At 40.2% G+C, this 15,203-nt stretch overlaps 1 protein-coding gene across 1 annotated transcript in view; it reads right to left on the bottom strand.

Moving 5' to 3' along the window:
• Positions 1–8,450: 8,450 nt before the first annotated feature.
• IBTK (inhibitor of Bruton tyrosine kinase) overlaps positions 8,451–15,203 on the bottom strand; it is a 129,757-nt gene continuing 123,004 nt past the window's right edge. The window contains exon 29 of the mRNA XM_058566713.1: positions 8,451–10,006. Within this exon, the coding sequence (XP_058422696.1) occupies positions 9,950–10,006 (57 nt within the window). The 3' untranslated portion in view covers positions 8,451–9,949. The remainder of the gene's footprint in view (positions 10,007–15,203) is intronic.

Raw genomic sequence — 15,203 nt, 5'->3', positions numbered from 1 at the left:
ATAGCTAGAGAGACCATGATAGAAATCTTCTATTCTAACAAAATATCTTTATGACAATTTTAACTAATGCCTGTTCAAAAAGCCTGAAACCAGCCCAATGACTGTGTTTTGTGCATGTGTGGGTTTACTCTCTCCTGGGCCATGTGTTTTGAAGAGCATAACTAATAAGGCTTGTGTTTTCATCTCTGCCCCAAGCTTCTTTGGTTCATAGACAGTAGGATTGATCTGGATTTGACTTTGCGGAATGAGACTAGTCCTTGTTCTCAGCCATGTGGCATCGAGATTCGAAGCCAATATCTCAAGTGGATATGATGGACGTGCCAGCTCTTCAGAAGTGCACAGCTAGAGAGGTTGCATACAAAAGAAGTTGTATTTTAAGTCCCTTAAGTGGCTTTATACAAAGTAAGTTATTTTGCACTGCCTAAAATGAAGACAAAGCCAGCAGAATGTTCACAGAACCATAACCCACACTCTTTCCTCCTCCACATGGTCTTTATAAAAGTCTAATTAACTTAAATTATTTTGTTAGCTAAAACCTATATTTGAGATGTAATAAGAACCTCCCACTAACTTATAACTAGAAGTCATAGCTAATCATCTTGAAACATCAAGCACTTTCTCAACTTCATGCTTATTATAAAACTGTCCAGAGAAATGGAATATGATATTTTATTCTTCATCCAGTCTATTAAGCATATATATTTTAGTTATAGCTTTGGATAAGTCTTATAAATTATTTTTTCAGCTTTTCACAATACCAAAGAACTAGAGGAAATTTAAAGAAAGAAGAAAAGGCTAGGGCTCTGTCCCTGAAGACCACAGACGTGAGCTAACTTGATGGTAGCAAATAGGTCCTCCATTTTGGAGAGAAAATAATAGATATGTCATTGGCTTATAAATATTTTAGGTGGAAAGTTTTAAACTTTCGTTTTACAAAAATCAGCTTTAACAGAATCTGAATCTAGTTGCCTAAACCATAAACTTTAAAGTAAAAGAAACACCTCCCTCCATCACCCCCTCCAGCCCCATTTATGCATAGCAAAACTTTCAAAAAACTATAAAGCATCCATTTTAGAATTTGATAGACAAGAAATTCACTATAAAGAGTTTTACAACTTCAGGAATGTAAAAGGTCATTTTCCAAGAGCCTAACAAAGAAAATCCCTGTGCTGCTGAGAAGTAATGCCCACCTACACGTTTTATCACTCTTTCCCCACAGCTGGGCAGGAGATGTTCATTCGATGGAGAAAGTAGAACAGAGGCTTCTCCAACTTCTTATCACAAATCCACAAATCTACTTTTATCCACACTCAGCTTCTTTGTTCTCTCTTTTGACAAGGGAAGAAGTGTTCCTGCCCCTATGAAGTATCTCCTCTTATTCTCTGGAACCTTTACAAGGACATCACCTCTGCCATTGTTTTTTCTTTCCTGCCTCCTCTATTTATTTTTCTCCTCTGGATTATTCCATTAGCATATGGACATGCTTGTGTTTTCCATTCTCAAAAAACAAATTATAATATCAATTAAACTCCCCTGGATCCCACAGCACCCTCTAGTCCTGACTCACTGCTCTGCTCCTCTTCACAGCAAAACTTCTTGGAACATGTATCTATTCACTGTCTTCACTCTCTCACCATTTAACCCCTCCAGTCTACTCTTATCAGTCGCTCATCCTACCTTCCACTGACTGCACCTGCTTGGGTCACTGACAAGTTGTATATTGCCAAGGGTCATGTATCTGCCCTCATGTTACCCAAACTCCCAGGGACTCTCAAAGCGGTAACTAGTTCTTCAAGTACTTTTTTTTTTTTCAATGACTCCACACTTTCCTCATTCTCCTTCTATATTTCTGCCAGTTTGTTCTCTCTCTTTTATGCTTCTCTTCCTTGGCCCAATCTCTAAGGTTAGAATGCCTCAGGATTCAGTCTTCCTTCTCTACATTTTCTCCCTGGGATTAAATACTATTTATGTGCTAATGACTCAGAAGTTATCAGTTAGGACTCCTACTGCAAAAAACCAAAAATCAAACTCTGTCTTAGGTAATAAAGGGGATTTATTGGCTCACATAACTGAAAAGTCCAGAATCAAGGTAGTCTTCAGGGCTCAATGATGTCATCAGGGACCAGCTTCTTTCCAAGTCTCTTTTCTGCCTTCCATGTTGTTAGCCTCATCCTCAAACCAGTGTCCTTCATATTGACAAAATGGCTGCAGCGGTTCCAGACTTTACATCCAAAAATAATGCCATCCAAAATGAGACAGAAAAGTGATTTATAGTAGTTTTCTCAGTGATCTGAGAAGGACAGGAAACATTCTGTCTTAGAAGAACCCAGAAATGAGACTCTACATATCCCATTTGCCCAAATTTTCCACAGACCTGCTTCTGATCACAGTCCTTTGGATAGGGTAATGCCATGTGTAGGGTGGCTTAAATCTAAGTTACCTGAATCAATAAGAATGATGTGGGAGAGGAAAGATTATCCTAATTGAGATAAAACAATCAAGATCCATGCCAGACTCCCGGTGAGGAGTCAATTCTTTCCAAATAATATGGATGCCACACAACGGTGGTGGGAAAGAAAGCATGGTGAGGAGGTACCCATATACAATTACCAAAATTATTCTTTATCTCTGATCTCTTCTCTAAGCTCCAGACTTAAATATCCAGTGTCTATTTGACATCTCCTTGTGACATGATCAAACTAGCACTCTTGACTCTCTTTTACTCCCATCTGCCCCCACTAAATCCGGTTTCTTCTCCAATATTCCCATATCAGTAAATGGAACCACTATCTATCACTTGGTAAAAAACAAAATTTAGAGATTATCTTTGACTTCTTACTTTTCCTTACCCCACAGTCTAATCCATCAATAAACCCTATTGTTTCTCCCCAGTTACGTGTTGAAGCTATTCATTTCTCTGTCTCCCTCCATCGTCACCTGCTACGTCCACACCGTCATTATCTCTTGCCTAAACTACTGCAATCACCAACCAACCATTGTCCTGATGCCTTTCTTGCCATCCTATGATCCATTCTCTACACAACCTCCAGACTGCTTTTTTCAGAATATCAGATCATTGCTTTTTTTTTTTCTTAATTTTATTTATTTATTTTCCCCCAAAGCCCCAGTAGATAGTTGTATGTCATAGCTGTACATCCTTCTACTTGCTGTATGTGGGACGTGGCCTCAGCGTGGCTGGAGAAGCAGTGTGTCGGTGCGCGCCTGGAATCCAAACCCGGGCCGCCAGCAGCGGAGCACGCACACCCAACCGCTAAGCCATGGGGCCGGCCCAGATCATTGCCTTTTTAAAGTCTCTTCAATGTCATTTCCCTTTTTAAATCCTTTTCATGGCTTCTCAACCTATTTAGATGAAAACCTAAACTCCTTATGTGGAGGCCCTACAACATCTGGCTCATGCCCCCCTCTCCATCATCATCTCATATCACTTCCCCTTATTCTCTACGTTCCAGACATAGGCCTTTTTTCACATCTTGCACATAGTCAGCTTGGATCACATCTTGCACATAGTTCACTGTTGAACTTCTAGATCCCTATAGCCCATTCTTTGACCATAACTTTTTATCCTTCTAGTCCCCTCACTCTATTACTTCAGTCACTCATTATGTTCTCCAGGTCCTTGACTCTTCCCTGATCCACAAGTTTATCAGTCCCTCCACCTGCACTTCCTTCCTACCCAACCAAGACAACACAGAAAAAATACAACCATGGAAATTAGTGCCATTGTCTGATATGACCTTTGGCCTTAACTGTGCCCAACATACTGTTTCACAATATTATACATAACTCTAGAAAGATCCTCTCCAATTCTCTTCATAACTGTCACCAATCCTCCATGTCATCTCCTCTCTCATTACCTAACTTGTTAAACCACAGAAAAAATAAAGACTCCCTCAGCCTACTGCCCTTTTACCCACAAAATAAGATGCCTGTCTGTCTATTTTTAATTATTTCTACCTTATCTCATAGAAAGATGCCTTTTAGTTTGGATGATTCCTGCTGTAAGTACCAAAATACTAAAATGAATGTGACTTAAACAGCAAGGACATATAAACCTTCACATCACAAGAAGTCTGAAGTTTCAGGGTTGATGCAGTAGCTGATGTCATCAAGGACCCAACTCCTTTCCATCTTTCTGCTCTGCAATCATCACCACGTAGGCCTTTGCCTTTAAGCATCACTTCCTCACTCAATATAGTCCAAAGGCAGAAAGGTTGGTAGTGAGATCTCTCCATGTATCTCTTTTATCAGAAGGGAAAATCCTCCCTAGGAGCAACCATGCATCCTGTTCCCAGGGTCCATGATCAGGATTGGATCACGTGCAGTGTGTGCTGGTAAATGTTTAACCATCAGCTCTCCAGGAAAATGCAAATAACCCCCAATAATTTATCTCCAGTCAAGACCTTCTTTTTTTCTTTTAATTCCAGATCTATATATCCAACTGTCTTCTATACATTTACATATTAATATCTCCCAAGCATCTCCAAACTATAATTCATTATATTTCCTCCAAAGCTACTGCCACTGCATTGCCGATATGTGTGACTGACATCAGTTATCCAGACTAGATTATTGAGAGTCATATTACTTTCTCCCATTTCCTCTACTCTCATTCCAGTGAAAGCCCAATATTGTGAGTCTCCCTCCTAAATATCTCCCAAATCCATACTCAGGTGCTGGGTCCATATTCAGAAACTCATCACCTCTTTCTGGACCATTGCAGTAGCCCTGAATGTTCTCTGTGTCTCTAGGTCCTCCTGTGCACCTTTAATCTATCCTAGCCAACTTTTACGGAAATGCCTTTCTATTATACATGTTGGCTCAAAATTGCCCAAAGGGTAAAACTGAACTTCTCTTTATTTATGCATGGACTTGCATGATATAGACTCTATCAATCTGTCCATCCTCAATTTCTGTTTTTCCTCCCCTCTCTCATTACTCTGATATTACTCTCTCACCATATTGAACTATTTGTACAGAACACATCATGCTTTCTCATGCTTCCATTCCTTTGCACATTCTGTTCTGTCTTTTTTAAATGTACTTTCCTCACTCACATACACAGAAAACTCTCAGTAAGCATCTTTGCCACTGTGAAGTCTTCTCTGAATAACTCAGAGAAAACAATTAATAGGAAAAACAGTTATAGGAAAAACACTCCTATATTCTGGGTGTACTTTGCATATATCTTCATAAGAGAAATTTTTCATTGTATTATACTTCTTGGTTTGTAAACTCCTTGAGGACAGGAATAGTTTCATCTCTGTAACTTCTGTGCCCAGAATACTACCTGGCACACAGTAAATATTAAATAAATGCTTATAGAATAGCAAAATGAACAAATGTACTAATGTTGAATCTCTATAATAATTGGTGCTGTTCTAAAGAGAGCAGAGACTACTTTAGCAAAGCATTGCTGTCATGAGTTCCAGATCAAGAATGCCAGTCTTATGAAGATCAAATAACTCTACTCATCTCCTAGCCAGCCAGCCATCAACTCTTTGCCAACAATATGGTAATATTGGTATAAATTTATCTAGTATTCAAAAAATAAACTGCATGGTCTACTGATAATAGGATATTATCATGTATAATGGACAGCACATAAAAACATACATTTTGAGATAAAATCAGATATGCAAAAGACTTCTAGAAGCTAATTAATCCATTTCCTCTCCTTCCTCTATGTTGAACTTAGGCCAATTACATTAGGATATATGTCTCTTATTCTTAATACTGTATGTACCCCTGCAACTTTCCAGTACAAAATTTCCATATTCTATGTTTCCGAACCTTCATTATTTATGGATAACTACTATTAGCATTTTACATTTTAATGCATTTCCTTACTATCTTGTTTTTCTTTGAATATCGTTATTCATGGTTATGACTATCATCATATATTGCCTTTAAGCAGAATTAATTCAGGAACATTCATGTGTTCTAGATGGAAGATAAGAAGTTAGAAAATATTTTTTACTGGATCAGTTATTAGTCTTCACCATAAAAGAAAAAATGACATATGCCATTCAATGGGCTTCTGATTTGAAAAAAAATTATGTCTCAAGTACTGTGACAATGTTCATTCCTATAACAACTTGACCTTTTTTCCCAGTTTTAGTGATATAATTGACATACATCACTGTATAAGTTTGAGGTGTATAGCATAAGAGTTTGACTTACATATATTGTGAAATGATTACCTCTATAAGTTTAGTTAGCATGCATCCCATATAGATACAATAAAAAGAGAAAGAAAAAAATGTATTTATTTTTGATTAGAATTTTGGTGTTCTAGACATTGTGATGTGCCTGGAGCCCCAGGCCTCATAACCCCACACTTTGATGTTAGTTTCCTATTTTTATTTTCAAAGGAGAAGAGAGAATTAAAATACTCACAGAGTTAACCCTCTTTTTTGTGTAGTCAAGTAGCAGCAATGGAGATACAGAGAAAGGAATGTCTTTGGGATGTATCTTGGAAGTATTGACAGTTGGGGTATCAGCAAATAAAAAAAGAACTAAGAATTTCCCTGAGGTTTTTCTTTTGAGAAAGTGAGTGGATGGTGGATGCTATTGACTGAGACAGGGAAATATGGTCAAGAAATATGTTTGGCGATGAGGATGGGAAATTAAGAGTTCTGATTTGGCCATGTTAACTTGGTAATGTCTTGAATTGTCCAAGTAAATGTAGAGCCTGTGGGTCCCAGTGCTGCACTTAGACTGATGTATTCCTCATCTCAGTAGAATGACACCACCATACACCCTGTATCCGATGGAGAAAACCTGAATGTCATCCCAGACTAGGCTTTCCTCTTCCCTGCCAGCCATCCCTCCTCTAATCAGCTCAAGCTCTCTGCATTTCACCACCCTGTTATATCTGAATTCTTATATCCGACCCCACCTCTTCAATCCCAATTCCCACTGCTCTGTGCCTCCTCCAATCATTAGAACCAAAAGAGTATGGTTGTGTAACTGCTGCTGGGTGGCACCCATCATAGCACAAGATACAATCCAACAGATGATAGAGATTTGATGATTTGGAGTATGGTAGCATTTTCTAAGTTTCTTTTAAGTCTTTCCTTTTTGTATCCTCCCACACACCCTAGTGCCAGCATTATTTTCTGCATATTACAATAATAATTAGGTGCTATCTGCCTCACTGACATTTAGTTTCCTTGACCAAGGGGATGGGGAGTGACAATAGACAATGTTGCCAGGGCCCTGGCAGCAGTCTGGTAAAGACATCAAGACTAGTTTCAAAGTTTGAAAAATCTCAGTATCATCCAATTCAGCCCAGTGTTTCCAGGCCAGGTTTGTCCAGTTTAAGAACTCCAGCTTTTCCCAGTATTTCCTTGATCACTCTTTGTCTCTTTCATACTATGAAGGAGTAGAGGGAAAGAGGAAGAATAAGAGGAAAAGAAGAAAAAGCTATGTATCTGTCCTGTCATTTCCATCTGCTCAAACATTATCACCATTCTATTACAGTATGGTATTTGAAGCATTTTCCTGTTCTGAGGACTGTCAGAATGGATCTTCAGTGAGTGCCAGGTGTCTACTGTATATATTATCAATGTCACTTACAGAATGAAAAGAGAAGAGGTAAGTGATCAGAAATTGTTTGAATTTCTTCAGGAAAGGTTCTTAGGATAAAAGAGTCTCCATTGGTATTGACAAGGGAAATGGAGACAGGGCATGGCAGAAAGCAAGGCAGAAATTATTCTAGTTAGGGAAAGTGGGGTAAAAGCAATCAGTTTAGAAGCAGCTCATGAGGAGGTGTGCATCAAGAGATGGGGATGCTTGGGCTGGCCCCATTGCTTAGCGGTTAAGTGCGCACGCTCCGCTGCTGGCAGCCTGGGTTCGGATCCTGGGCGTGCACTGCTTCTCCGGCCATGCTGAAGCCGCGTCCCACATACAGCAACTAGAAGGATGTGCAGCTATGACATACAACTATCTACTGGGGCTTTGGGGGAAAAAATAAATAAATAAATAAAATTATTAAAAAAAAAAAAAGAGAGAGAGAGATGGGGACGCTTGTACGAGGCTGGTGTTGGCATGCGACAGAGGTTATTAGAGTCCACGGGCAGGAATTTGAATTTCATACCTGAGGTAACTGAGAAATCCTCAGAGCAAATTTGACCAATTATTTATAACCCTATTGGACCAGCCAGGGATGGAAACACACTTTCATTCTATTTTCCAGACCCAACCTCCATAAGAAATTAATTTGTATTGCACAACTCAGTCTTCTGTCTTAGAAACATTTCGTTTTTTAGAAATTACCAAAAATATTTATAGCTTGACTAAGCTAATTTAAAACACATAGCAAAAGCATGCCGTGCCTTACGTTCTGTGGGCTTCAGCTGTGGGAGCGGCTGCATGTCTCCGAGTCAGGGCTGGCTGGCTCAGGAACCAGGAAAAGCGCTCCATCAGGACTGCGGCGTCTATTACATAGGATCTCTTTTGCTCGCTAGGTAACTATCTAGCATGGAGATGCAACTGTTTCCTGTCACATTTTCTTCCTAACCTAAACTTTCGAGGCATCTGAGCCTTGACCAAGATCCTGAGCTCATCTCGGGGTGAGGTATTTCGTGTCCCAGCAAAATATTTTACAATCCATTTCCTAATCCAGCAAAAGCTGAGTTTTACGCTTGTATAAACCTAAAATGTGCCCTGAAAAAAAATGAAAGCAATTAAATAAAACAATTGGGAAAAGATTTCCTTTGTTCTGCTGAGCAGATTCAACATCTGCCCGAGGGCCACAGCAGCCCTGGCCATCAGGAGTCGCGGCCAACGTGTGAAGGCGGCCCAGCCTGCCCTGAGCACCTGAACCAGACACCAGACGTCTCTGTGTCTTCTTCTTGGCCCTTCAGTGGGAGCAATGATTATTATTAGCTGCTTTAATATTAAGAGAGGCACCAAAATGTTCTCAAATCTCCAGAGAATATGAAGGTTATCAATTATAGGTATACTGGACAAACTTATTTTTCTGATTAAACTAGCAATGCTTACTCTGGAAAAACTGTCTTGTCATAAATTAGAAAGGGCATGCAAGGAGAAATAAAACTTGTTCACGGAGAAAATAACAATGGAAGAAGGGAGCAGAAGGGGGCCACTGGAAAATGGGAGCGACCACCAGCCACGTCTGCTCTGAAAACTTCTTTAAGCAGATGTTGATTTCACATTCTGCATTTGACACACAGGCCTCCTGTCGACAAAAGCAAAGGGAGCAACATTACCAAGTCCAACACTGTCATCACACAGAGCAATATGCAAAATATGGTCTTAAAGTAAGCCTCGGGGGGCCTGGGCACCCTCACCTCAGGAAGGCAATTTCCTTGTTCTGCTCTTCCTGTGTAACTGCACTAGCCTCCCGTGAAGCCAGCGTGGAGTTCCTATGAAGTGCTGTGCTGTGATTCGTGACATTTACCAGCGCAGGAAAGGGACCCTCCAGAAAGGAGCCACTCGGCTGAGACTGGGCAGAAAACAGCCTGAAATGAGTCACACAATGTATGACAGTACAAAAGACGATTCACCAGGTCCCAAGGAAAATAAGCAGGAGTGAACGGCTAGTGTACCCAGGGAAACTCAGTCCCAACGGGCAGAGTTTATTGGTCTGCATCACACCGAGCTCATCACTGAGCTCGTGGGATGAAGTGCTGGTGCTGGAAATGTGACTGGACGGGCCGGGGGAGGGAGCAGCTCCTTTCAGGGGGTAGCACTGCAGGGGCTGCTTGTTTTCAGTTAAGGGTATTTGTGACCGAGGGATACATATGCACTAAATGCTCTGAAGTGTATGATGTGAAATGATTTCTCCAGAAGGCTGCACAGCTGGCATCAGATTAAACATTTGGAATCATTTTAGATGTACGTTACCTAGAGGCAGCATTCTCTCCCCAGCGCTAAATTTAAACCATTCCTGTCATTTCAGACTCTAATAAAATCTGTTTCTCATAGGATGTCTCTGTCTTGGAAATAGCATGCGACCCTCCTGTAAAATGGAAGAGAATTTGAAGCATATAAATCACCCGTTCTTCTACATCCTTCTCCCTAAACACACACACACACACACACACACACACACACACACATTCACCCTTCTCTTTTAAGAAAAAAATTTCAGACCAGAATAAGGAATACATTATAATGATAAAGATGTGCTTCCCAGGATGGGGGATGGGGAGGGCGGGATAGCTGGTGCTTGCCAATAGCTCACGAGCAGCAGAGCTGACTAACGCATGCAAAAGCCCCAGAGGGGTCCTCGGTTCCCTCAGTAGCCCTTTAGGAGAAGAGAGACAGAAAACGTGATATTATAAATGTTCCCACAGAATCACAGCTTTACTGGATCCAAGGGAACCACAGGCTTACCCTGCAGCTCACCATGCTGGAGAGTAAATAAGCTGATGTACACTACATAGCTAAAAACCTAACAGAAAACATTCAGAGCGCTCACACACACACACACACACACACACACAGAGGAGATTCAAGATTCAATGGGAAAGTTTACATAGTCTGATTGAGTCTATCTTATTCTATGCTTGAATATTAAAGTTTTAAAACCTTCCAATATTTCTTGATGCAATTTAAAAGCAAAATCGACATGCAGATGTTAATATCCTCATGTCAGTTATAGATTCTGAAACTATTTCAAGAAATTAAAAACCAAGCTTAAGCAGATCCCAGTAAGAGTTTTGGTTTGAAGTCCAAATACAAATGCTCTTTGCCACTGGGGGCCTTACTCACATCACTGAGGAATATAACCCACAGTCACAAGAACACCACATCTTTAACTTTTCCCATATGTCTTGGTTTTGCATGGTGATGATGCTACTGCTTATAGTTCTTCACCTCGCCTGGAATTAATTAGCCAAAGAACTGGATGCTATTGCAAGGGAGCCGGGAGAGATGCCTAGGATTCTCCCCAATTTGTAGCAATGTTCATAAATGTCCATAAGTACAAGAAAGGGTTGGCAAGCCTTGTTTTGTCTGAGTAAGCTTCTCCTTCCCCACATTGTGGCTCAGAAAGAACATCTGACTAAGTGCAGACTTCTTTGCCCCTTGTTAAGGTGAGCAGACAGGCAGGATGCCATGAGCCCTTATCAATGATGGTTCAGTGAGAGCTGGGAAAAGTCTTCGGCTGCTCTACGCCCAAGGCAGTAGATCCTCTGCGTACTTGCTTAGAGAGTCCAAACCATCTGAGTTGCTTGGTCTCTTGAGTTTCAAGGATTTTCTATCAAGGCCTTTTGCCAAAATTGTTGTCGCCACCATGCATTGTAAGATTACAGGGCTCAAACAGGTAATGTGGCCGAAAGCTTCCACTTGACATTTTCAGGGCTGTAGCATAAAGCCACTGGGGAAGAAAGTGGTTCTCTGTAGGAAGTCCTAAAGTCCTACTCATACATCACTTCAGGTGTCAGAGCATCCTCTTCTTAAGCCACATCATGAATGCTTCTGGCCTCAATTAACACAGGGAAAACCACCTGCAGTCCTCACTACCACAGCTAAGAGCTTCAGCCTTCCTGGGATTCTGCCATGTTTTTCATCCATATTAGGTATTGCTGAAACACCTAGTCCCCTCATACATTTCTTATTGAGGGATTTGCCATCAAGAGGATGTTTTCTGAAAAGTGAAGCCATTATTGACAACCTAGTGTATATCAGTATATACTGGTAAATGCAAATTACTGTTTTATATCACTTACCGTATTACTTTGTGATGAAAGGCCTGTAAACTCACCACAAGATCAATTACAAAGTCATCGACAGAATGTAACCACCACTATAGTGACAAAGATGACATTGCTATATTATCAAGCCAAAATGTTCTACACTGGCTCTACCCTACAAATTGGACTGCTGATTATAAACATGCTCTGGGTGGAGTTAGCCCAAAGTAAAATTTACCTCGATGAAGGTGTGTTAATGAAGGCCAGTCCACTCCCTGCTTCATTACTCAAGTCTTGACTCAATGCTCAGAACGAAGTTTGATTAATTCTCTGTTGACTTTCAGAACCCACAGAATCCATATTTTCTCTTTGATTAAAACATGCAGTGATTAGCAGAGCCTGGCAATATATACTCAGTCACTCAAACCTTTTTTGAAAGTATCACAAGATGCTTCATAGACAAGAGTCATGAAACCAAGACACAGAGTCAATATAAAACTAGACACAACTCTTAGACACATTCCTTTTCTAATAAAAAATATTTGCAGATCTCTCCTTCTGACATAGTAAATAGTTTTGGTTCTTCTGATAGCAGTTTATAATCCTGGCTATCCCCTGAGGGTTTCCAGTGCTGGGCTGTTCTTTCTATAGAGGAATCAGGGTAACCTAATGGCCATTGACAGTGTGTAAGGGGGACTATGAGCTATTACCCAGGGCCTGGGCCCAGAATTCTAGGTCCTGCTTTCCCAAGACTAAGCTATTTTGGAATAGAAAATGAAAGGTAATTCCCACTTATGTCAGAGAAGCTCAAAGAGTTTTGTGTTTTTTAAAAAACCAACTTTGATGGCAACCCACTGAGATAAGGAACAGGTGTTAACCAGATTCTTATTGGAAGATCGCAATCCTAGGCAGGTAAGGTCATGGTATGCCAGCAAGCAGACTGCGGTACAATCAAACACCTGGGGTTAAACATCTTTGCACTAATTTCCAGTCTATGTGCCACCAGCCTGGCTTCCTGCAGAAGCATCACTTCATGCTTTCGTGCAACACACTTATTCAATATGTGAAACTAAATTCAGAATCATCTTCCTATTAAATTAGTATATAAACCTTCTGCTAATTGAAATCCTGGCTTTTATAGCCACTATTGTCATTGTTAAAATACAGCCATTGTGATATTTGGTACCACGTGGAATTATGTTCTAATGGAAAAATCTATATGAAACAAATGCCAAATTTAAAAGTTATAAAGGCAACTGAACAAGTGCATTTATTATTAAAACTATTATTCACAAATGCTTCAGGTTTTGTTATTTATTCCAAGTGTTCTGTTTAACTAAGAGCATGCATTTAAATAGTATCCCACACTAATCCAAAATTTTGAAGCACTGTTTATTCAGTAGCCAGTGAAAACAGGCCTCTCATCTGTGTGGAATAATTGACTATCACGTTGATTTTTTTAATATGATCTGTTTAAAGCCAGGCATTCTGAAATCAAATTAGGTCCCACGAAAGCATTTGGATCATGTGCCCAGGACCTGACATTTCTAACATTCAGGTAGGGGACTGAGTCACAGCAATGTGTGGGCATAAGGACCAAAGAGTTGCGGCAACTCTTTGGAGTTAGTTCTATATAGAACATTCTCGAGGATGGGATGGAAAGGCAGGGACTCTGAATAAGACAATCAGCGTTTATTCACATGACCACTCACAATTAGTGGGAACATGAATTCAACCTATTGGTCTACTCCCATTACCCTGGGGTGCAGGGATGGAACAAAAGAGAAAGTAACTCGCCTCTTTACCGTCTTAGTAAGTAAACAAGAGAGCTACTTGGTCAGCGAAAATTTTAAGCCCAAATATTTAAACATATTGACATAGCTTTGTTGGGGAATTACATTCAGATTATTTTAAAAGCTCTTCTTTCTTGTTCAGAGAAAAAAGTAGGGACAGTGTCCATAAAGCACACTGCCATTCAGAACCCACTCCCCACACCAAAAATATAGAATGACTTCAGTCATCATATGTGGCTTGATTCCGTCTAAGTCTAACGTTAACAATTCTTGGTAAATCAGTATTTCAGTTCTATAAAAAGAAGTATAATACTTTGCAGTCATTTCCTAATTGAAAATATGTGCAAGAAATGCAGTGGTAAAGGAAAGAAGGTAGAATTTAGGATTCCTTAGAAAATCAAAATGCTTCTTTTCTCTTGGTTGTACTTTGACCCTTGCTTGATTTCCACTGTTTGCCTTCTGTAGCCCCTCACCATGATATCTTCTGTGAGCTCGGATCTTCCCAGTCCTAGGGCCCTTTCGACAGTCTGTGCATTCTACCTGCATCTGAACCCCACACTGTAGGATTTGGAGATGAGTCACACTGCCAGCACAGGACACACTGGCTCAGATTCCCCTGCTGCCGAAACTCCTCAAGTCTGCCTAATCTCTGGGATTAATTGCCCGTTCCTTTCTCCAATTTGGCCTCGTTTTCAGGATTGGGTCTTTGCCTACATTTCCCTTTAGTTTTTGTCAGTTAGTTACCCTGTGTAGTAGACTCTTCACCCTCAAAGACAGATAGTACATCTAAGCCTGAGTTAATGGAGATGGAGCCCTGAGGGTTCTCGCCAAAGTACATCTGGAGCTGGCTCCTGCCCTCTGTCCTCTCACCAAACATGGGCAGATCATCAGGATCATGACTTTTGTTGGCTGGCTCCAAGAGCCCAAGTTTTTGGTCTCTGTGTCACTATTTACTTACTTAGCTGGAAGACTATGTAACTTGTCTCCAAGAAAGTGGCAATAATCCTTCTCACCCCACATGTACTTTTTTCTGAGACTTTGTATTTTAAAATAATTATAGACTCACAGGAAGTTGCAAAAATGGTACAAAGAGTCCCATGTAGCCTTCAACCAATTTCCCCAAATAGTGATATCAAAAGTATAGCTATAGTACAATATTACAATTATAGGACAATATATAGTGATACAGTACAATATCAAAACCAGGAAATTGAAATTAGTATATTATTGTTAACTAGACTATAGACCTTACTCAATTTTCATCATATTTTAACCTATATTCATGTGTATGCATGTGTATATGCATATAATTCCATACAATTTTATACCATGTATAGATTCGTGTAACTACCACCAGAATCAAGATACAGAACTGTTCCATCACCACAAAAGAACTCCTTCAAGCTGCCTCTTTGTATCTGTGCCCCCCTTTCCCAACTAACCCTTCCCACCCCAAGTTACTGTCCCCTGCCAACCACTAATCTGTTCTCCATATTTATACTTTTGTTATTTTGAGAATGTTATATAAATGAAATCATACAGTACATAATCTTTCAAGATTGATTTTTTTCACTAAGCATAAGACCCTTGAGGTCTATCCAGGCTGTGGCTTGTATCAATCGTTCATTCCTTTTTACTGATGAGTAGTATTCCATTGTAGAGATGTGCCAGAGTCTGTTCAGTTGAATGCAGGATAGGAGGGATTATTGCCGCCATCTTGGAGACA

Source organism: Diceros bicornis, chromosome 23 (assembly GCF_020826845.1).
Source record: "Diceros bicornis minor isolate mBicDic1 chromosome 23, mDicBic1.mat.cur, whole genome shotgun sequence".
NCBI lineage: Eukaryota > Metazoa > Chordata > Mammalia > Perissodactyla > Rhinocerotidae > Diceros > Diceros bicornis.
The sequence above is the reverse complement of the archived record's forward strand: the minus strand, read 5'-3'. Positions and strand labels throughout refer to the sequence as shown.